Source organism: Schistocerca americana, chromosome 3 (assembly GCF_021461395.2).
Source record: "Schistocerca americana isolate TAMUIC-IGC-003095 chromosome 3, iqSchAmer2.1, whole genome shotgun sequence".
Lineage (NCBI taxonomy): Eukaryota > Metazoa > Arthropoda > Insecta > Orthoptera > Acrididae > Schistocerca > Schistocerca americana.
Window position 1 is genome coordinate 523,467,903 of NC_060121.1, and position 23,604 is coordinate 523,491,506.

The 23,604-nt window shown below is 43.7% G+C and overlaps 1 protein-coding gene and 1 non-coding gene across 2 annotated transcripts; both read left to right on the forward strand.

The window, feature by feature from the left end:
• The first annotated feature begins 7,100 nt into the window (after positions 1-7,100).
• On the forward strand, positions 7,101-10,222 carry LOC124606182 (cuticle protein 38). The gene is made up of 2 exons (XM_047138148.1): positions 7,101-7,112; positions 9,664-10,222. Exons 1-2 carry the CDS (start codon positions 7,101-7,103, stop codon positions 10,195-10,197), a joined length of 546 nt encoding a protein of 181 aa, XP_046994104.1. The 3' UTR covers positions 10,198-10,222.
• A 12,979-nt stretch (positions 10,223-23,201) lies between these two features.
• On the forward strand, positions 23,202-23,276 carry Trnat-ugu. Its single transcript has one exon. It is a non-coding gene; the product is annotated as a tRNA-Thr (tRNA).
• The last annotated feature ends 328 nt before the right edge of the window (positions 23,277-23,604 follow it).

A 23,604-nucleotide genomic window follows, 5' to 3' on the forward strand; every position in this document is an offset into this window, starting at 1 on the left:
CTCGCTATAAGCAAGCAAAATCCGTTCTTATTTTGCCCCTTCTTGTCTAGTTTAAAGACTTTATTTAGTAAAGAACATAAAGGTCATTCACTGGTAGCGATGCAATTGGAAAACTTATTTACCAGTGGCGCAATATGGTATCTTTTGAAACGTCCCCTTTGAACAATTATACATGACTGTGCTTAAACTGACACACAATATTTTTTAGCGCAACGCAATCTCACTATCAAAAATCCCTACAAAAGAATGGCCCTGACTAACATTAACCTGTACCTATCACAAATCACTTACCTCACAAAAATCTTCGTTACTCAAGCTACTGCAATACAGCGAGCGCCACTACTGCCAGCTAAATAAAAGATTCAAACTACGGAAGGCACTAACTACTGATAGGGATAGTTAGCAAATGAAAGATATTAATAGAGAACAAACAATGTATTTACCTTAATAGTCATAATATATGTAGCAGTTCATGACAAATTACAAAACTCAGCCATCTCTCTCCCCACATCCACCACTGCTGGCGGCTCACCTCCAACTGCGCAACGCTACGCGCTGTTCACAGCCAGCTGCCTAACACTACAATGGCGAGTATTACAACAATGCAAAGCAGCCACAGACTGCACACAGCACAGCCAGTGATTTTCATACAGAGGTGGCGTTACCAATAAAAAAACCTAAACAGCCTACTTACACTTTCTGTCGTACTGTACTTTGCAGTTAACCAGGGGAGACCATGGACCGTTAAATAAAATAATGAATATTACCTCCCTGTAAAGACATAATTGTCAAACACAATACAAAAAGACACTGCCTGCCAGACGCAAGACTCGCATTCTGTACCTATAGCGCTAAAGTTGAGCACGTAGGCCCGGAGCCACACCTAATACTTGACTTGGGTTGGGAAAATCAGGTGCGACAGACTGATAGGCTCCACCGCCGCATTTGCAGCGAGGTAGTCATCTGGTGACGTCACATGACCAACATTTGTCATCCATTTTCGAAGTATTTCTCGACATTTGCAGCCCCATGCGTCTTATATTAAATTACTTCTCTCTGCGTCATCGAAGTCGCTTCGGGGGTGTTTAAACGTTAATAAGAACCATTCGAATGAAGAGGTACGAAACGTTGAAATCTGCATATTCCTCTTTGGTATAACATACGTAGTTAGACGTCCAGGGACGCGCAGGCAGCATCATCAAGAACTAAGAAATCGAAAACTGTGCCCTCAGTAGGCAATGTGATGGTCACTGTCTTTCTCGACATCAGAGGTCCGATACTCATCGAATTCCTCGAGGACGGACAAACCATTAACAGTGACGTGTACTGTGAGACACTCCGTAGCCTACAGAAGTCCATGAAGAGCAAAGATCCTTGGCTGCTCACGGAGCAAGTGATTCTATTCCACGACTACGCGCGTCCAGTTGTCTCCAAGGACACAGAGAGTGTAGGGCCATGTTCAAGTGGGAGCAGCGTGAGATCCATCTTACAGCCCGGACTTGTCGTCTTGCAATTTCCATGTGTTTCGTCCGATAAAGAAAAAACGTCTCAGAGGGAAATGCTTCAGCTCTGACGACGAACTAAAGGAGACTGTGGAGGACTGGGTCCTGTCACAAGCACAGGAATTCTGGCAACAGAAAATCCTTCGGCTCGTGAAACAATGGGACATTTGTGCTGATGCTTTTGGTGATTATCTTTGATTAAAAACTTTTGAACACAGCTCGTGTGTGTGTGTGTGTGTGAGCACTATGGGACTTAACATCTGTGGTCATCAGTCCCCTAGAACTTAGAACTACTTAAACCTAACTAACCTAAGGACATCACACACATCCATGCCCGAGGCAGGATTCGAACCTGCGACCGTAGCGGTCACGCGGTTCCAGACTGAAGCGCCTAGAACCGCACGGCCACACCGGCCGGCGTGTGTGTGTGTGTGTGTGTGTGTGTGTGTGTGTGTGTGTGTGTGTGTGTCTGAAGCATTCACCGAGGTGACAAAAGTCATGGGATAGCGACACACATACAGACGGCGCTAGTACCGCTTACACAAGATATAAAAGGGCAGTGCATTGGCAGCGCTATCATTTGTTGTCAGACGACTGATGTAAAAAGATTTCCAACATGATTATGGCTGCATGACGGAACTGACAGACTCTGAACGCGGAGTGGCAGTTTGATCTAGACGGAGGGAACATTCCATTTTGGATATAGTTAGGAAATCCAATATTCCGAGCTCGTACGTGTGAAGAGTGTGCCGAGAATACCAAATTTCAGGTGTTGCCTCTCACTACGGACAACGTAGTGGGCGACCACCTTTATTTAATGATCGAGAGCAGCGGAGATTGCGCGAAGTTGTCAGTGCCAGCAGACAAGCAACGCTACTTGAAATAACCTCAGAAATCAATGTGGGACGTACGACAAACGTAACCGTTAGGATAGAACGTTGAAATTTGGCGTTAATGGGCTATGGCAGCAGAAGACCGACGCGAGTGCCTTCGCTAACACCACGACGTCGCCTTCAGCGCCCCTCATGGGCTCGTGACCATATCGGTCGGACCCTAGACGAGTGTAAAACTGTGGCCTGGTCAGATCAGTCCCGATTTCAGTTGGTAAGAGGCGATGGTAGGGTTCGAGTGTAGCGTAGAGCTCGCGAAGCAATGGACCCCAGCTGTCAACAAGGCACTGTGCAACCTGGTGGTGGCTCCATAATCGTGTGGGCTGAGTTTACATGGAAAGGACTGGTCGTGTGGTCCGAGTGAACCGATCACTGACTGTAACTGGTCACGTTTGTAGCCACTCATGGACTTCATGTACCCAAACAACGATGGAATTATTATGGATGATAATGTGCCATGTATACTGTTACAACGATGAAAAATAATATTACGACGATGTCAAACCTTATTTTCATGATATAGAGAAGAAATGACGATATTAAAAATGTAATTAAAATTTTATTATTTTAATTTTTGTGCTCAGTGAATCAAAGACTTTCTAGTGCACGAAATAAACAAGCTTTGTGTGTACTCCGAAACTATACAGGGTGAGTCGTCTAACGTTACCGCTCGATATATTTCGTAAACCACATCAAATACTGACGAACCGATTCCACAGACCGAACGTGAGGAGAGGGGCTAGTGTAATTGTTTAATACAAACCATACAAAAATGCACGGAAGTATGATTTTTAACACAAACCTACGTTTTCTTAAATGGAACCACGTTAGTTTTGTTAGCACATCTGAACATATAAACAAATATGTAATCAGTGCCGTTTGTTGCATTGTAAAATGTTAATTACATCCGAAGATATTGTAACCTAAAATTGACGCTTGAAACCTCCGACGTTGCAGTTCTACCTGTTTACCGATGAAGCGGGTTTCACAAACCACGGGGCACTGAATCTACGGAACATGCATTACTGGTCCGTGGACAATCCTCGCTGGCTCAGACAGGTAGAGCGACAGCGACCGTGGACTGTAAATGTATGGTGCGGAATCATTGGCGACCACCTCATTGGTCCTCACTTCATTACAGGGGCCCAAACAGCTGCAACATACATCGCGTTTCAACAGAATGATCTGCCAACGTTGCTCGAAAATGTCCCACTGGAAACGCGTCGACGTATGTGGTACCAGCAGGATGGTGCACCTGCACATTCCGCAATTAACACTAGGCTGACCCTTGACAGGATGTTCGACGGGAGTTTCATAGGACGTGGAGGACGGATAAATTGGCCAGCCCGTTCTCCTGATCTTACACCTCTGGACTTCTTTCTGTGGGGTACGTCAAAGGAGAATGCGTACCGTGATGTGCCTACAACCCCAGAGGATATGAAACAACGTATTGTGGCAGCCTGCGGCGACATTACACCAGATGTACTGCGGCGTGTACGACATTCATTACGCCAGAGATTGCAATTGTGTGCAGCAAATGATGGCCACCACATTGAACATTTATTGGCCTGACATGTCGGGACACACTCTATTCCACTCCGTAATTGCAAACGGAAACCACGTGTGTACGTGTACCTCACCCCTCATGGTAATGTACATATGCGTCAGTGAAAAAGACCAATAAAAAGGCGTTAGCATGTGGACGTAATGTGCTGTTCCAGTCGCTTCTGTACCTAAGGTCCATCACCGTTCCCTTTGGATCCCTACGTAATTCGGTGCTCCCCGATACACACGATCGAACAGCGGAGGAGTGGTACTCAAGCATCAACTTTAGGTTACAATATCTCCGGATGTAATTAACATTTTACAATGCAACAAATGGCACTGATTACGTATTTGTTTATATGTTCAGATGTGCTAACAAAACTAACGGAGTTCCATTTAAAAAAACGTAGGTTTGTGTTAAAAAACATACTTCCGTGCATTTTTTATGGTTTGTATTAACCAATTACACTAGCCCCTCTCCTCACGTTCGGTGTGTGGAATCGATTCGTCAGTATTTGATGTGGTTTACGAAATACATCCAGCGGTAATGTTAGGTGACTCACCCTGTATATGATTGTTAGGTGAGAACTGATTCCACGTAAGACATTTTGTCTGGGCGGATTTTGTTCTCGTACTGGTCGGTAGAGAAAGAAAAGTTTCTTAATCGATGTATGTAACGTGAATGTATAAAGGGTATAAAAAGGAGAGAGAGAGGGAGATATTCCTTGCGGACAATCACCATATCGTATAAGAAAAGGTAAATACAAGTTATTCAAAACAAATATGTCTAAAGTGCATCGTCTTGTGATTTCTAAAGACTGAAAATTGCGGTGTTTAACCTAAACCTGTCCTGAATAACAGCGAAGAACATTTATCTCATCATGTATTTTCTTCGTTTGACCACGGTTGTGATTCGCATGTTACTTTTTGTTACGCGACGTGTTAGGAATATTTTCATTATACGCGCAAAAGTGCACACAGCTTTCATCGAACCTGCATCTTTCGCAAACGATAACTCTTTAATCAGTACAATTACGTGAATACCGTCTAAATCGCAACCGTTGTCACAAAAGCGTTTCCTGGACCTGATTTTTATAAATGTGTAGACTTGAAAGCGAACAGCATTGCACCATCGCTGGCTCGCTACAATTGAAAGAAAAACAAAACAGGGATTGAACAACTTTAAATTTTAACGCCGTCAGCTTTACGAAATCTGAACAACGCAAGTTAATTAATTAAATGTCAACAGGAAGAAAATTATTAAATTTTAAAGATTAAATCATAGTAAGAATTTAAAGCATTTTAGCATCATTACGTTTCTTTGCATTAGTATTTGAGTATCAGATACCATCATATCTATTTAAAAGACAGTGCGTAAATAGAATTGCCACCTTTTATATTTATTATTATAGCAATTCACGTGTCATCTGGACACAATCGTTCGTGACTGGTTCGAAGAACATTCTGGACAATTCGAGCGGATGATTTGGCCATCCATGGAACATTTAAGGGATATAATCGAGAGGCCACTTCGTACGCAGAATCCCGTACCGGCAACTCTTTCGCAATTATTATGAACGGCCATACAGGCAGCATGGCTCAGTATTTCTGCAAATGCCGGCCCCGGTGGTCTCGCGGTTCTAGGCGCGCAGTCCGGAACCGTGCGACTGCTACGGTCGCAGGTTCGAATCCTGCCTCGGGCATGGATGTGTGTGATGTCCTTAGGTTAGTTAGGTTTAAGTAGTTCTAAGTTCTAGCGGACTGATGACCACAGATGTTAAGCCCCATAGTGCTCAGAGCCATTTGAACCTTTTTATTTCTGCAACGACTTGTTTAGTCCATGCCACGTTGAGCTGCTGCATTACGCGGGGCTAAAGGAGGTCCGACATGCTATTAGGAGGTATCGCAAGACTTTTTTCACCCCAGTGTATGTGACATGTATGTAAGGGGCGAAGCCGTAGGCGAGAAGCTAATAAGATATACAAGGTGGCGCACGAAATGGGTTACCATTTTGTTTTTGAATATAAACTTTATTGTCAATACAATCTGAAAGGAACATATACTACAATGAATAGCCGTCCATGGAGATTTGTTCTCACTCAGCACATGATCAATATGTGCACCATTTCGTTTCCTAACTTCCTTCAAACGAACACTGAAGTTAGTGATTACCCTACGGCACATGTCCTCCGTAATTTCACTGCAAGCTTGAAGAATAAGTCTTCTGAGCTCCATTAAATCACGTGGACGTTTCGGGAAATTTTTTCCTTTAGGTACCCCCAAAGAAAAAAGTCACATGGTTTGAGGTCTCGACTATTGGGGGGGCCAATTTTGTACCGCTTCAATATTCTCCGGCGAACAAATAGACTCAGGCCGAGGTCGCTTCGCTTCCAATACTGTTCCTTCGTGTGCAAATTTATCGTACAACTTGTGGATGGTCTTCTTGAAAGGGACCCATCGTGTGTTAAACTGTTGTCGAAAACGCCTCTGAGTCACAACAAGGGTTTTCGTTTCATGAAAAAGTAACACAATTGCCGATCGTTGCTGTGTCGTCAGTCTTCCATTGTCAGCGACTGCTGCTTACTAGTCTCCTAGCGGCAGTATCATGAATTACACGTCATTTCGTAATTCATATGTTTTTCCAAGCTCTGCTGGTACTGCTGTAGAGATCCCAGCGGGATATCTAATGTGCGTCGTAAACTGTGAAAGAAACAATTGGTAACACATTTCGTGCAACACCCTGTATATCGACGACAGCCGCTGAGACTTCCGGTTTTCTCTCCTGTGCTGCCAAAGTCTTTTCCCATAGCAAATTTCGCATACTGCTGTAAGTATCAGTATCTGATCCTTATAGCAGTATGTGACGGTCCCATTACTACAACGACGCACAGAAACGTTCCGCGGCGCCAGTGGGTGCGGCGAGCACAATGTTCTGACCGGCCCGGTGTCTCGGCGTGTGGCGGCACGGCTGCACCAGCTGGCCGCTGGTCGCTGCCCGGCGCCCCGCCTCCTATTTTGCGGTTGCCAAATCGGTGCGGGGGGCCTATTGGAGCAGGTGTGGCCGCCCTTGGCCGCCATTCGACCCTATAAAACGCCGCCTCGTCTCCTCAACGGCACATTCGATCACCACAGCAGACCGAACGCAACCACCCAACCAACCAACATGTACAAGCTGGTGAGTACGGAGTGTCTTTGGTAGTCCCTAAGGATTAAATAACCCTACTTCTTTTTCACCTATCTCTTAATACTATATCGTTAATAGTGCAGCTCCCGTATGACATGAAGGCTGTGCGTTACGATTATGTAGGCCGTAGTTACTATGACGCCGCCCATACTAGCTTCAGTTACCTCCAGTGTAATGTTTACTTACTTGAGACAGAGTATGGACCACGTTAACGTCAGCCTGTCCGATGTAACTCTCGTAATAAAAAATACTTAAAATTCCGCGGCTGGGTGAATAAGTGTCAGAGTACTGATCCTAGTTTTTATGTTTCAGTTTCCAGATGATCCTGGGATTTTACCCATCATTTACCGCTTCTTTCATCTTTCGTAGTCATTTTTAAACGTGTAAAAACCTAATCACCTCTGTGGTTCGCAGACTGAATTAAACTATAAGCTGGGAAATCAGTTCAAATACAGGAGAAAGGCAAGGCATACCATTCGCAATCGGGTCGTGGCTAGGAAAGCACTGTTCCAGTTCAAAGAAACCGCCGTATAGACTGCTAGAAGCGTTCATCCCGGACTCTAAGCTGTTAACCACTAACTGCTGAAGTAAAATTCATGGACGAGACAACTGATAGTCACTTATTGATCTGCAGTGAAGCTACGGTCTTGAGTAACCACCACTAAATCTTGTGGTCGAATAAAGAGATACGTCACCGCGATCGACATGTGAATCACTAAAAACGCGGACCACTAAAATTTTAAATCCAGGAGCTTAAGCTACAAAATCTGCCAGGGTAAAATTACTTCTCTTTTAGTGAAATATGCGCTGTGTTGACTGACCGTAACGAAATAATAGTTTCTTGTCTTCCGGATTACTGCACTACACTAATATATGGATGTGTGTGATGTCCTTAGGTTAGTTAGGTTTAAGTAGTTCTAAGTTCTAGGGGACTGATGACCTTAGAAGTTAAGTCCCATAGTGCTCAGGGCCGTTTGAACCATTTTTGAACTAATATATGCTCGATGCTTTACACATATTCGCCTCGGCAGCTGAGTGGCCAGCGTGATGGAATGTTATGCCAAGGGGTACGGGTTCGATTCCCGGCTGAGTCAGGGATTTTCTCCGCTCAGGGACTGGGTGTTGTCTTGTCCTAATCGTCATCATCTCATCTTCATTGAAACGCAAGTCGCCGAAGTGGCGTCAACTCAAAAGACTTGCACCAGGCGAAAGGTCTACCCGACGGGAGGCCATAGCCACGCGACATTTCATTTCACGTCACACATACCTCAGTAGGTGCTCAAGAGCCTGACACAAATCAAGACCATACAGACATCGCTCAGAACTCTGATGTATCGGAAAAACGAAGACAATATATGCAGAAAGAAGTGAACAGTTTATAATCCAGTGGACAATAAGATTGCCACATTTGGGCCATAGGCTTAGTTAGAGAATAATGGAGGTAAAAACGACTATGCTTATAGCCGCAGCTATTACTCCGATATTGGTCTCGACTCGTTTAGGGAAACCATTTACGTCTTTACAGCACACTTCTTAAGCAATAATATGTAATAGGTAACAGATCGCGGGTACTAGTGTCGGAGTCATAAATTTAATGTCACTGTTTTAAAACACTATGCGACACTTTTAACACTCTACTAGTCATTCTACTAGAGATTGATCATCCAGTATATTTCTTGGAATTGTAACTTTGTGCTGACAATTGAGAGACGATAAAGCAATCGTGTTACGAATCAGACCAGGACTCCAACTTCTAGTTCATGTACCCAAAAGATAATGGTAAGAAAGTGGTAAATAACAAACAACCATATATACCCAAGTGAGACACTGCGCGTTAATATAGCTATAATGGAACGTTTGCGGAATGTCTGTTTTCGTTGATACACCGAAATATTTCGCCTCCGCTGATTGTCAGACAGTAGTAGAACGCCTCTTACATCATCAGATTCTGGTTTATGCTAAAATGTCATGCACATTCCTCTCTCTAGGAGGATGACATTATAATTCGCGCTTTGTACTGTACTCTTTCTCCCTAAAGAGTTGAGATGTGTGTTTCTGTTCACCTGTTAATATACCCTGCACACAACAGCTACCACAGCTTTCATGCTGGACGGTAACAGTTTCCGGTCAATCTACAAGATATCTCCTGATGAATGATACTACTGAATATATATGTAATATAAATATTCTTCCAATGCACCCTCTTCACAGTATGAATTGCCGTATTTTCGTATTTTGGTTTCTCGGGGGAACTGAGAATAAATCAAATATTTCGCCACCTACCACTTGGTTTTTGAATTTTGTAACTTACATTTTCCACTTGAGAGTACGTCAGAAAAAAAACATGGTTCCAAATCGGCATTACTTTTTTTCGCACGTGTAAACGTGACAACGTTCAGACTAAAGAAAATCTTGATGCACAACTGTGGCTTTAGGCTTCATATGCTTTGTGAAACGCAAGAGTTCTTTCCATTTCCACGGTAAGTGAACAGTGCGTCGTCATTTGCAATATGATTACCCGCGATGTCTTTCGTTCCCATAGGTCGTCCTGTCCGCTCTGATCGCCGCCGCCTCGGCCGGCTACCTGGGAGGCTACGCCGCCCCCGCCGTGGGCTACGCCGCCCCCGCCGTGGGCTACGCCGCCCCCGCCATCGCGGCCGCCCCCGTGGCTGTGGCGCACGCCGTGGCCCCCGCCGCCGCCTCCGTGGCTAACACCTACAGGATCTCTCAGACGGCCCGCGTCCTGGCTGCTCCCGCCGCCTACGCCGCTCCCGCCGCCTACGCCGCCCCTGCCATAGGCTACGCCGCCCCCGCCATCGCCGCCGCCCCCGCCCTGGGCTACGCCCGCTACGCCGCCGCCGCCCCCGTGGCCGTGGCCCACGCCGCCGTGCCCGCCGCCGCCTCCGTGGCTAACACCTACAGGATCTCCCAGACGGCCCGCGTCCTCGCCGCCCCCGCTGTCGCCCACGCCCCCGTCGCATACGCCGCCCCCGCTGCCTACGCCGCCCCCGCTATCGGCTACGGCTACGGTGGTCTGGCCTACGGAGCTGCCCCCGTTGCCAAGGTCTACGGTTAAGTCAACTATTTATTTATTAGTCTGATGACGCCAATAAATATTTAATTAAAATCGCAAACATTTGTTTTCTTATTTTTCGTGAAACATTCCTTTCCAGTATATTAATGAGCAATTCATCAGGTGACTGCCATACACGAGCGGAATTCAATAAGAAATGCAACATATTTCTTTTCTGAAAGCAGATTGGTTTTATTTAGGATTCCAATCCAATACATTACACCCAATTCTTTTTGTTACAAAACCTTATTTTTCAATATAATCTTCGTTCAGTGCGACGGTCTTACGCCACCTTGCTTGGAAGACCTCGTATGCTGGCAAGGTATCACTCAACTGGTCGACGTTGGAGCCAACATCTTGCTGCATCAATAACCTCTCCTTCATATACGCATTGGTTCCAGAGTACTGGCTCCTTTACTGGAGGAAACAGTTGGGCTGTAGGGTGGATGAGGAGAAGCAGTCAAGTGAAGTTTTGTGATCTCCTCTCGGGTCCACAGATTTGAGAGGGGCTTTGTGTTGTCATGAGAAACGACATGTTCACACTTTCACACTTACAAGAGTGTCCGCATGTTCCAATATTTCGGGAGTCACAGTTGTGTATGGCCGGCCGGCACGCTCGTGTTCGTACAGGCTCGTGCGATCTTGCTATGACGATGACAGACAACTCGGCCAACGACGCAAGGCGCTTGCATTCACTGACATCCTGCAAATGCCAAAAGGAACTCAATGACATCTCTCTGCCTGGAACGCACCTCTGTCACAGAAGCCATCTTCAAGGCTACGTATAGCGCCAGCACCTATCGGAAATTCGAGAAACTATTCGGGCTGAAGCGGTAATATTCCACGATGTTCCGCAACACATTCCATATTTTTTTCAACCGAAATGGGAAGATGAAAAAATGTGTTGCGTTACTTATCGAACGCCACTCGTACTATTATTCCGATTTTCTGTCTTAAACAGATGTGGACAAGAGAAGCAGACAAACAGGACTTGGAATAAGAAATCCACTGGCATTCTTGAACAGAAAATATTTCTTCCTGAACTGTACCACTGCAGATGAATTAATATTATTGCAATCTTTCGTTGTGACTTTAGTCCCACTAACGAAAATCAACTCGTCTGCAACGGAATATTACAGAAAATGTTGTACTATTCGCAAGACCTTTTCTTTTGGGATTGACACAAATACAATCGTGATAAAATCAGTAAAACGCCTCTTCATTCTATCATTTTTTTCAGGCGATAATTCATTGCAATTAACAGCGATGACTGTTCTATCTTTGTTTTACCTTAATAATTTAATAGCTTTCTTTAATTTCTGAGCCAGGTAGACCAAATTTTTACTTCGGAACAGCGATGTTTCATATTAATTTCCATGTTGTGAGTCACGAAGCATATATTTTATTGAAAAAGTTATTAATTAAATACTATTCGTGAAAATGCCGTCAGCATTTATTTCTTAATTACGCGCTAAGTCCGGAAGGTATAAGTACTTACAACACTTTGTGTCATCCTAACATCCACATACAGAGTGAAGAAAATGACATACAGTGAGTCAAAACGGATAATGACCTTTTCTTACGAAGAAAAACACAGTGCCGCGACCTGCTCTTGAAGAACGCACTGTGAGCAAGACCTTAACGGGGCCCACGCTAGATATCCTGCTATAGCTGATATCCTGGTCCTGGTTTTGAGGTAGTTTCTACACTGCTCTAATTAAATGCCCTGGTGTTTCTCCAGAGTTGACACAAACTGTACTATACTACACTGAACAGATATGGGCTCTCGGTAAAGAGTCACGAGACTCGAAACCACCACTACACTGAACAGTTATGGGCTCTGGGGTAAAGAGTCCCTAGACTCGAAACCACCTCATGAATTTGGATAGGTAGGCGAAGATCGAACTCCAGAATATCATAACCTGTCCATACAGCAATTTAAACGGAAACCGTGGGAGAGAAATCGGAGATGGACGCGCGTGGTAAGGAAGATGTCATGTCGTGCGACTAGGGCCTTCCGTCGGTAGACCGTTCGCCGGGTGCAAGTCTTTCGATTTGACGCCACTTCGGTGACTTGTGCGTCGATGGTGATGAAATGATGATGATTAGGACAACACAGCACCCAGTGCCTGAGCGGAGAAAAACTCCGACCCAGCTGGGAATCGAACCCGGGCCCTTAGGACTGACATTCTGTCGCGCTGATCACTCAGCTACTGGGGGCGGACGGTAAAGAGGATGGCGAGGATAAGATAGAAGAAAACACAGGACATTCGTGGCTGTTTTATGTACGTGGTATTTCAAAGCGTTTGCGACGATCGTCTGTGGTTTATAGATCACGTCATGGGTAACAACTTTTGTTAGAGACAACATGTTTGATGAAACTTTCCGGCGACACTAGGCATCGTTTAAGACTGGTTAGACCCCTGGGATGTGGCAGGGCATAGGTACTCGGCAGAGTTTGTGTGCTATGTGTGTTGCCTATCATCCAATCATGTGCTCCTCATGTAAGGCGGTAGGCTGGGCAAAATTAAACTTCTTTATTGGCTTCTAAAACAGCATCCTCTCTTAGGATGATTTGCACTTGGTGGCCAAAAGTGGAACTATTTTTTTTTTCACCGTAAGTCGGTCCCAGATTAACTCATTGGCATATCTACTAAGTTTCGCTACCATACGATAATTACAGGCCGCACTGGATCATGAATAGCTGCACTTCAGTTATAATCACATTGTTAAATACAAACCTAAAGGGTTGTATGATTCAGGAGGACACGACTTTCTTCCCCTAGGTAACGAAATAGCCTACGAATTTCGGATGAGCAATTACTTATAGTTATCAGACCCTGCTATAAGTAGATATCCTACGAAGAAGAAGAAGAAACAGAAAATGAAAATGTAATAAACAGTTCATGAAAACACATTTCAATGGTCCAAATTACTTTCCGCATTACTGAAGCATGGTGCAGCTCTGCAATGTGAAAGATATAACCTCTTGACTACTGTCTGGTACTTGATAGAAAGGAGCCGTACAGATTCAGCGAGACTTGTGTTTGATGGCGGGCATAGCAATTTATTTAATGCGGCGGCCTGACACTGCTACTGGTTGCGGAACTGACCTGACAAGCGGCAGCACGTTATCCAGAAAAGCGTATCGCGTCGCGTGCTGTCGCAACGCGCGGACTCCTCTCACCTGGTCGCTTATGGCCTCGCGAAAGCTGCGGCCGTGTCGCAACCTGCCGCGGCGCGGCGCGGTGTGGCGTGGCGCGGCGCGCAGCTTATTTACCAGTCCGGCCCACGCTGGGCGCCGCGCCGCGCCGCGCCACGCAACTGCGCATGCGTGGATCCGTCCGCCCAGCCACCGCCCTCTCAAAGCTACACTGACCGCTGCGCCGCCTTTCAGACGCCGCGGTAGGGGTCACTACTTGGTGGTGAGGCTATGCGCTATGCCCTGCCCGGCACGATAACGTTTGTCTACAAGAGCCCCCTCCCCTCCCTCAAAATAACTGTTACGTTTGTTTCGGTTCTTGGTAAAATCTTTAGCAATAATATACAGTACTGGCCATTAAAATTGCTATACAACGAAGATGACGTGCTTCAGACGCGAAATTTAACCGATCGGAAGAAGATGCTGTGATATGCAAATGATTAGCTTTTCAGAGCATTCACACAAGAATGGCGCCGGTGGCGACACCTACAACGTGCTAACATGAGGAAAGTTTCCAACCGATTTCTCATACGCAAACAGCAGTTGACCGGCGTTGCCTGGTGAAACGTTGTTATCATGCCTCGTGTAAGGAGGGGAAATGCGTACCATCACGTCTCCGACTTTGATAAAGGTCGGATTCTAGCCTATCGCGATTGCGGTTTATCGTATCGCGACATTGCTGCTCGCGTTGGTCGAGATCCAATAACTGTTAGCAGAATATGGAATCGGTGGGTTCAGGAGGGTAATACGGAACGCCCTGCTGGATCCCAACGGCCTGGTACTAGCAGTCGAGATGACAGGCATCTTATCAGCATGGCTGTAATGGATCGTGCAGCCATGGAAACATGTATTCGTCATCGCCATACGGGCGTATCACCCGGCGTGATGGTATGGGGTACCATTGGTTACACGTCTCGCTCACCTCTTGTTCGCACTGACGGCACTTTCAACAGTGGACGTTACATTTCAGATGTATTACGACCCGCGGCTCTACCCTTCATTCGATCCCTGCGAAACCCTACATTTCATCAGGATAATGCACGACCTCATGTTGCAGGTCCTGTACGGGCCTTTCAGGATACAGAAAATGTTTGACTGCTGCCCTGGTCAGCATATTCTCCAGATCTCTCACCAATTGAAAACTTCTGGTCAATGGTGGCCAAGCAACTGGCTCGTCACAATACGCCAGTCTCAACTCTTGATGAACTGTGGTATCGTGTTGAAGCTGCGTGGGCAGCTGTACCTGTACACGCCATCCAAGCTCTGTTTGATTCAATGCCCAGGAGTATCAAGGCCGTTATTACGGCCAGAGTTGGTTGTTCTGGGTACTGATTTCTCAGGATCTATGCACCCAAATTGCGTGAAAATGTAATCACATGTCAGTTCTAGTATAATATATTTGTCCAATGAATACCCATTTATCATCTGCATTTCTTCTTGATGCAGCAATTTTAATGACCAGTAGTGTAAATCTAGTGGCCGCAGAAATGGCTTGGTCTCCCTTTTAAAATAAGTACTTCACAGACATTCTTCTGTAACAGAAATGAATTTCTGGATCTTATTCAAGTGCTACATCTTTAAATAAGATAAATTAAGAAGGCAGAAAGAAATAGACATATTGTACTCGTACTGTTCTGTTTGTAACAGAAATGTGTTATCTATTAAGCTGAGTGGAATATAAAATTCCTTGGAGAACTGCACTATGCAATAAATATCTATATCAGTGTATTTTGTTAGAGGTGATCGACTTCGGTCTAGTGTCAGACCACTGTACTAAGAAGAACAAAAACACCTACAATAAACTGTGTAATATTAAAGTAGGCAGCTGTTACGTGAAAAGACGCTAAGTGATGACACTACATATTAATGTAAAAAAAGTGCTTACAAAAACATCTCGGCTATGCATTTGCATAGTTGGAATAACAGTTATCAGATGTATATTGCTAAATACGTAAATTATATGTCCATTTAACCTCACACGTGTTTTTATGTGGTATTGTCATGTACTCGATGGAGCCTTTAAGGCATTGCAAAGATATACCAAATACTGATTAGCTGGACTGGTACCACAATTTAGGTGCTAACATTACGCGTTTTACAAGCACTAAATGCACCTGCTATGTTACAGCACTAATAATTGAATCACAAACCATTTAGATTCTATGGTTTATGTACAACTTTCATAGAAACACAGACCACACTAAAAGTAATACAGGTATATTCACACAGATAACATCGTCATGAAGTGCAATGTTGACTAAAATTTAATAAAGTTAGTTTTTTTTTAAATATCCACATATAATAATCATTATAATATTACTGATTATCATCATTAGAGCTACAATTCTACTACGTTGCATGTTTAACATAGTACCAGCACATAATCATACAGTATATGAACTGAAAAGTATGTTGCTTGCTACCATACAAAATTTAAACAGAGCATTTATAGGTCACTACATTTTACATTACGCCTCCAGAATGGCAGTGTATTTCAACAGCATATTCACACCAATAATTTTCATGAAAATAAATAGCTGGAATTATAATCTGTATTACTAAATTAAATAATTTAGATTTTAGTCGACATTACATGTCATGACGATGTTACCTGTATAAGTTGGACGTATTGCTGAGTACGTTCTAGTATTTGGTGATAAATAAGAATTTTTGTAGGCAAGATAGCTTGTTGAAATATTTATGTTTCCTCAGTGGCCGGTTTCGACAGAATCTAGTTGCCGTCTTGGGATCTTCTGGAAATAGTATCACTGCGCGTGAATCGCACAACCATAACGATAGCGCATTCCATGGAGATGATATCCGTATTAGTAGTACCTGTATTACTTTTAGTGTTGTTTAGATTGAAGTGTGACTGTCTGTGTTTCGATTAACGTTACACAGTTATCATAAAATCTAAATGGCTTGTAACTGAATTATTAATGCTGTAACATAGTGCTTGTAATATGCGTAATGTTAGCATCTATGTTGTGCTGACAATCGAGCTAATCAGCAGTTGGTACATCTTTGCAATGCATTAAACGCTCCATTGAATAATCTTTGACTTACTCTGTTCAGTGCATGGAAATATAACATACAAACAATTATGAGTTTAAATGGACAAAATTTAAGTTATACAGTTACTGGTAGTGCTGAAGCGATATACATATGATAGCTGTTATTGCAATTACGCAAATGCACAGCTCAGATGTCTTTGTATGTACTTTCCTACATTAATATGAGATGTGACGCATTTAATGTCTCTTCACGTAAAGCTGCAGACTCTGATGTTACACAGTTTGTTATATGTGTTTTCAGTCTTCTTTGATACAGTGAATTCGGTGATGGCCTGATCTTAGACCGAAATATGCTGATACTTAATGCGCCGCCAATCATCAAATAAGAAGGCTTCGTCAGTTCAAGTTTGATCTGAGGCACGCCATTTAAGACGTGGTGGTCTCGGACATCTGCCATTTTTCTGGGATATGACTGATGACGTTTCTGCAAGCTCGAAGACAGATACGACAGATCCAAAGAAGAGCACAGCGTATCATTAAGTCCAGTAAACGCTAGAATGCTACCGAGAAGCTCATGAAACTCCAGTAGCGGACATTGAACCACGGAGAAGTTTACTGTTAAAATTTCTAGAGTGTATGTTTCAAGACGTTTTAGGCCACATATTACCTCCATTTCATAAATCTCGTGAAATGACGACAGCGGTAAAATCAGAGAAATTAGAGCTCAGGGCAGAAACGCCTAAAAAGGGCGTGAGGCAGGTCCTTCGCCTCTATTGCTCATCTATACAAAGAAGAAGCAATGACGGAGCTAAAAGAAAATATTCAAGCGTGACACCAACATTCGGCATGAAAGGACATCAATGTTAAGATTCGGTGAGAACATTACTGTCTTCAGTGAAGATGAGGAAGAATTACAGGATATGTAAAATAGAATGAACAGTGTAATGAGTGCAGAATACGGATAGAGGTAAACCAAAGAAAGATGGAAGTAATGAGCAGTAGCAGAACTGAGATTAGTGAAAAGCTTAACGTCATATTTGGTGATGACGAGGTAGACGAATATAAGGCATTCTCCTGCCATGGAAGCGGAATAACTTGTTAAGGACAAAGCACGCAGAACACAGGAAAACACACTAGCGTAGACAAGGAGCGCATTACTAACCAACGGAAATCTACTGGTGTCAGACACAGGCCTAAATCTACAAGTATCAAACATAGCCCTTAATATGAGGAAGAATGTTCTGAGAACGTACGTTTGGAGCATACTATCGTATGGCAGTGAATTATGGAGTGTGGAAAAATCACAACAAATAAGAATTGAAGCTTTTGAGATGTGGTGCTACAGAAGAACGCTGAAAAGTAGGTGGGCTGATAAGGTAAGGAATGCGGACGTTCTCCGCAGAATCGGTGAAGAAGGGACAAAATGATATAACATGTGTTAAGACATCACGGAATAATTTCCATGACCGTAGATGGACCTGTAGAGGGTAAAATCTGTAGAGGAAGACGGAGATTGGAATACATCCGGCAAATAATTGTGGACGTCGAGTGTAAGATCTACTCTGGGATTAAGAGGTTGGCACAGGAGAGGAATTCGCGGTGGGCCGCATCAAATCAGCCAGAAGTCTCATGTCAAAAAACAAAGCCTACCAACAGTCGTGCTTCGCATACACTACTCGCAAATGGAGAAGGAAAGAGGCAAAGTGATAGTGGTGTCTGACGTACTCTCTCCCTCACACGGCGTGGTGAATAACTGTGTACACATATAGATGTAACAGATGTAGACTTTACCTAATATCTCTGCAGTTGACACTTTGTCAAGATAATTCTTTTTCCGAGTCTTTTATAAGCATGTTCCAATACCTTTCCTGTCCACTTCTGTAGATACGATGCTTCAACAGCAGATGTCATCGTAAAATTAATGCTTATCTTCGACGATTGTCTAACGGCAAACCACCTTGCCGACTTACCGCACTGGATAGCACAGGATGGGGGAGTTTATATTTCCTATAGAAGTGAGCCTTTAGCTTCTGTTATAACCGCTTTAGGTTAGGTTAGTTCCGTCGACGACGAGGTCATTATAGACGAAGCACAGGATCGAAGGACGGATGGGAGAGGTCATCAGTCGTGTCTTTCTTAAAGGAACCTTTGCGCTATTTATCGTAATCGATTTAGGGAAAGCACGCACCACCTCCGTCTGGAGGGCCGGAAGAATATACGCACCTGCGTCCTCCCGAATGTGGGTCCGGTGTGCTTACCAGTGCGCCACCTCTGTCGGTCTCCTGAAAGAATGTGACTGTTCGGACTCGGCTTTCTCTTGGTAACGGCCAGTATTGGCTGCAACTTTCACAAAAGAGCGGCAACGATTCCGGACAGGGTTAGTTATTCCAGCAAGACAGAAGGTAGCTTACATAGACAAGAGCTAGCTGAAGTCGCATCTAGCGCCTTCACAAATGAAAGTGACACAGGCACTCTGTCCACGGAGATAAAAAACTGATCGGTACCTAATTTATAAAAGAACTATAACGAATCCGGATGCATGTAGCAGTAGTGTCTTCATTAATCATTGTAGTCGATAGCAACGTTTACGTGAAAAAGTTTGTAGCAAAACAGTGCAATACCTGGCAGAGACAAATAATTTAACGATAACAAATGATCCTAAGCAACCCAGGACCTACCTTGAACGTTATTTTGGAAACATCCGATACTGGAGCAGCAGCCTGCCTGGAGATGAACATCTGCTGTTGCTGCTTAATCAGGGGAGGGGGAAGCATATGAAGTCAAGTGCCGAACACTCCTTAATCTGTAATCAAAATTTAATACCAACTGGAAATAGTCGATGTTGTTGTTGCTATGGTCTTTAGTCCAGAGACTGGCTTGATGTAGCTCTCCATGCTACTCTATCCTGTGGAAGCTTCTTCATCTCCCAGTACCTACTGCAACCTACATTCTTCCGAATCCGTTTAGTGTATTCATCTCTTGGTCTCCCTCTACGATTTTTATCCTCCATGCTGCCCTCCAATACTAAATTGGCGATCTCTTCATGGCTCAGAATATGCCCTACCAAACCAATCCCTTCTTCTAGTCAAGTTGTGCAACAAATTTCTCTTCTCTTCAATTCTATTCAATACCTCCACATCAGTTATGTGATCTACCCATCTAATCTTCAGCATTCTTCTGTAGCACCACATTTCGAAAGCTTCTATTCTCTTCTTGTCTAAACTATTTATCGTCCACGTTTCACTTCCATACATGGCTACACTCCATACAAATACTTTCAGAAACGACTTCCTGACATTTAAATCTGTACTCGATGTTAACAAATGTCTCTTCTTCAGAAACACTTTCCTTGCCATTGGCAGTCCACATTTTATATCCTCTCTACTTCGACCATCATCAGTTATTTTGCTCTCCAAATAGCAAAACTCATTTACTACTTTAAGCGTCTCATTTCCTAATCTAATTCCTGCAGCATCACCCGATTTAATTCGACTACATTCCATTATCCTCGTTTTGCTGTTGTTGGTGTTCATCTTATATCCTCAAAAAAAAAAAAAAAAAAAAAAAGAGGTTCAAATGGCTCTGAGCACTATGGGACTTAACATCTCAGGCCATCAGTCCCCTAGAACTTAGAACTACTTAAACCTAACTAACCTAAGGACATCACACACATCCATGCCCGAGGCAGGATTCGAACCCGCGACCGTAGCGGTCGCGTGGTTCCAGACTGAAGCTCCTAGAACCGCTCAGCCACCGGCGGCCAGCCTTATATCCTCCTTTCAAGACACTGTCAATTCCGTTCAGCTGCTCTTCCAGGTCCTGTCTCACTCCCTTACTAACCACTGCTTCCCTTTCATGCCTCTCGACTCTTATAACTACCATCTGGTTTCTGTACAAATTGTAAATAGCCTTCCGCTCCCTGTATTTTACCCCTGCCACCTTCAGAATTTGAAAGAGAGTATTCCTGTCAACATTGTTAAAAGCTTTCTCTAAGTCTACAAATGCTAGAAACGTAGGTTTTCCTTTACTTAATCTACAGGGTGCGTCAAAAAAATGTATACACACTCTGCAGCGTCATAGAAAATTTATTTCCCGTTCTACAATGTTAAATTTCTGAAAATGAATAGCTTAAAGTCCAATTGGAATAATAAATGTACTTTGCAAATGTTATTAATGTTCAAACTGGTGGCCTTCAGCGTCAATGCATTTCTGAGTACGAGTCACCACTGATTCCGTACATTGTACCAAAGTGTCCAATGAGATTTCTGCGCATACCACCTGAATCTCATTCCACAGTGTGTCCAGGTTACGTGGTTTACAATTGTACACCTCATCTTTTACTGTGGCCCATAAGAAGAAATCCAGCGGCATGAGGTTTGGAGAGCGTGCAGGAAACTTAATTGGTCTCCTGCGTCCTGTCCACTGGCCTGGCACATTGTGATCCAGGTATGCTCGTACGTCCCTGTGATAGTGTGGCGGGGCGCCATCTTGTTGGAAATAAAACTCATCATTATCGTATAATGCACGAATGGCAGGGAATATGGAGTCAGCAAGCATTGTTAGATACGTTTCTCCAGTAACAGTACCTTCAAAGCGGAAAGGCCCAATGAGGCCCCTTTCAGACAAACCACACCACACATTTACACCAGGCAAATTCACAGCCTTTCCAACTGTAATGTGAGTATTATCTTCAGCCCAGTACACACATTTGTGCCTATTTACAGTTCCATTGAGATTGAATTGGGCTTCATCCGACAAAATTATGCTACCCATAAATCCCAGTTCACGTCTCACCATCTCCTGAACCCATTCACAAAATTCTAACCTTAGATCTGGAATGTCGTCACTTAGTTGTTGCACCAGCCTTGGAATGTACACACGAAACTTGCCTTTCTTCAGAATGCGTAGCACACTACTAGCACTTACATTACTCTCACGTGCCGCTTGCCTTGAAGATTTTTGAGGCGAACGCTGAAACAGTTCCAAGACCGCAGTTGTGGAATCATCACTTGTAGCTGTACGAGGTCGCCCTGATCGACCTTTATGCACCTCACACACTGTTCCATGAATTTCGAATTTGTCTCGTGGACGTGTAATTGTCAACCTTGAAGGTGGTTCTGTACCATACTCACTTCTGCACTGTCTTCGAACCGTAGCTACATTCTCAAACTTACAGTACCACTTAATTATCTGCTTCCGTGCTTCAAAGCTCAAACTCACGTCCGCCATGTTGCAGTTACTTCCTTGCCACTGCTGCCACCTGCTGAAGAAACATAACATTACTTTCTCACAGATATTTAACCTTGTAGAACGGGAAATAAATTGTCTATAACAGTTCAAAGTGTGTATACATTTTTTTTTTTTTTTGACGCACCCTGTATTTTCTAAGATAAGTCGTAGGGTCAGTATTGCCTCACGTGTTCCAACATTCTATGGCATCCAAACTGATCTTCCCCGAGGTCGGCTTCTACAAGTTTTTCCAGTTGTCTGTAGAGAATTCGCGTTAGTATTTTGCAGCTGTGACTTATTAAACTGATAGTTCGGTAATTTTCACATTTGTCAACACCTGCTCTCTTTGGGATTGGAATTGTTATATCCTTCTTGAAGTCTGAGGGTATTTCACCTGTCTAATGCATCTTGCTCACTAGATGGTAGAGTTTTGTTAGACTTGGCTCTCCCAAGGCTGTCAGTAGTTCTAATGGAGATAGTCTACACAAAAGTCCCTAAAAGACGATTCCCTTTTTTTACGAGTCATGCCTAATTTTTGTTCAGTTTATTTCTTCACTTTATTTCTTTATTTTTTTAACATTTGTCGAACTTCCGTTGTTTGTTACATTATTAAAGTTGAACACTACTTAAATTTTACGTCCGGCACAATCTGTTTTTGTTACAAATAATATTTGAATAAAATGTACATGTCGGGGCTTGACTAACGTCACGAGTGGTTACTGTGAGATACATAATTAGTCATTGATGCCATCCTTCCTACTCCTTTTTTTTTAGTTGAGACTGTGGATTAAAACTGTATTCAGTGTGATATCTACCGCTTCATTTATTTGGAATCATGACTAATTGTTTACTTATTGCCGGCCGCTGTGGCCGAGCGGTTCTAGGTGCTTCAGTCCGGAACCGCGCTGCTGCTACGGTCGCAGGTTCGAATCCTGCCTCGGGCATGGATCTGTGTGATGTCCTTAAGTTAGTTAGGTTCAAGTAGTTCTAAGTTCTAGAGGACTGATGACCTCAGATGTTAAGTTCCGTAGTGCTTAGAGCCAATTGAACCATTTTTTGTTTGCTGATTTTTTGTTTACTGATTCCCATTTTCTGCTTTTCCATCTTATTTACAGTATCTGACGATGGCTGAGTTCCATGTCACATAAATGCAATTACAAATGTTGAAGGTGGACTCTAGTTGAAAAATAAAATAAAAAATCAATTTTTGCCATGATAGGATTCCTCTGACACTTATTCGCGTGAGTTAAGCTCTAGCGGTGTAACTGCAACCTATTCAGCGGTAATAATGAAGTTTATCGAGGTGCTTAGCATTGAAGTTAGTATCTGTACTTCATATATAGTTAAAATATGGCAACCTGGCCATTGACCTTCTTGTGCGAACGCACACGCTCTGCTCCAACTCGTACGGGACTTGGTAGATTAATCTGCCATGAGCAATGAATGTGATGGGCAAACATCTATTAGGCGCACTACGAATGTAGTGGTGTGGACATGTTGGGAATGTGGGTCTCACGGGGAGCGTGGAAGGGATAAGTCCCTACAGGCACACTATCCTCTGTGCCCTCGCTGGCTCAGATGGATAGAGCGTCTGCCATGTAAGCAGGAGATCCCGGGTTCGAGTCCCGGTCGGGGCACACATTTTCAACATGTCCCCAATGACGTATATCAACGCCTGTTTGCATCTAGGGTGTCAATTTAATTATCATTTCATTCTAGAGATGCTCCACGGTCATAAATGGTATCCATTCTTTCGGGAACAGATACTACCTTCATATATAGTTAATACCATATATATACTTCTTGTAAGGGTACGACGTCTAAGTCCGCCACAAGAAGTGTATCATGGGGCATTGCCAGTGTATGTGGGATACAGATAACATTGACATCAATCGTAGCTACGCGACATGTCTGTTGTGGCACTCCTGCTGTTGAGACAAGGGGTCTATCAGTGGCATACAGCCG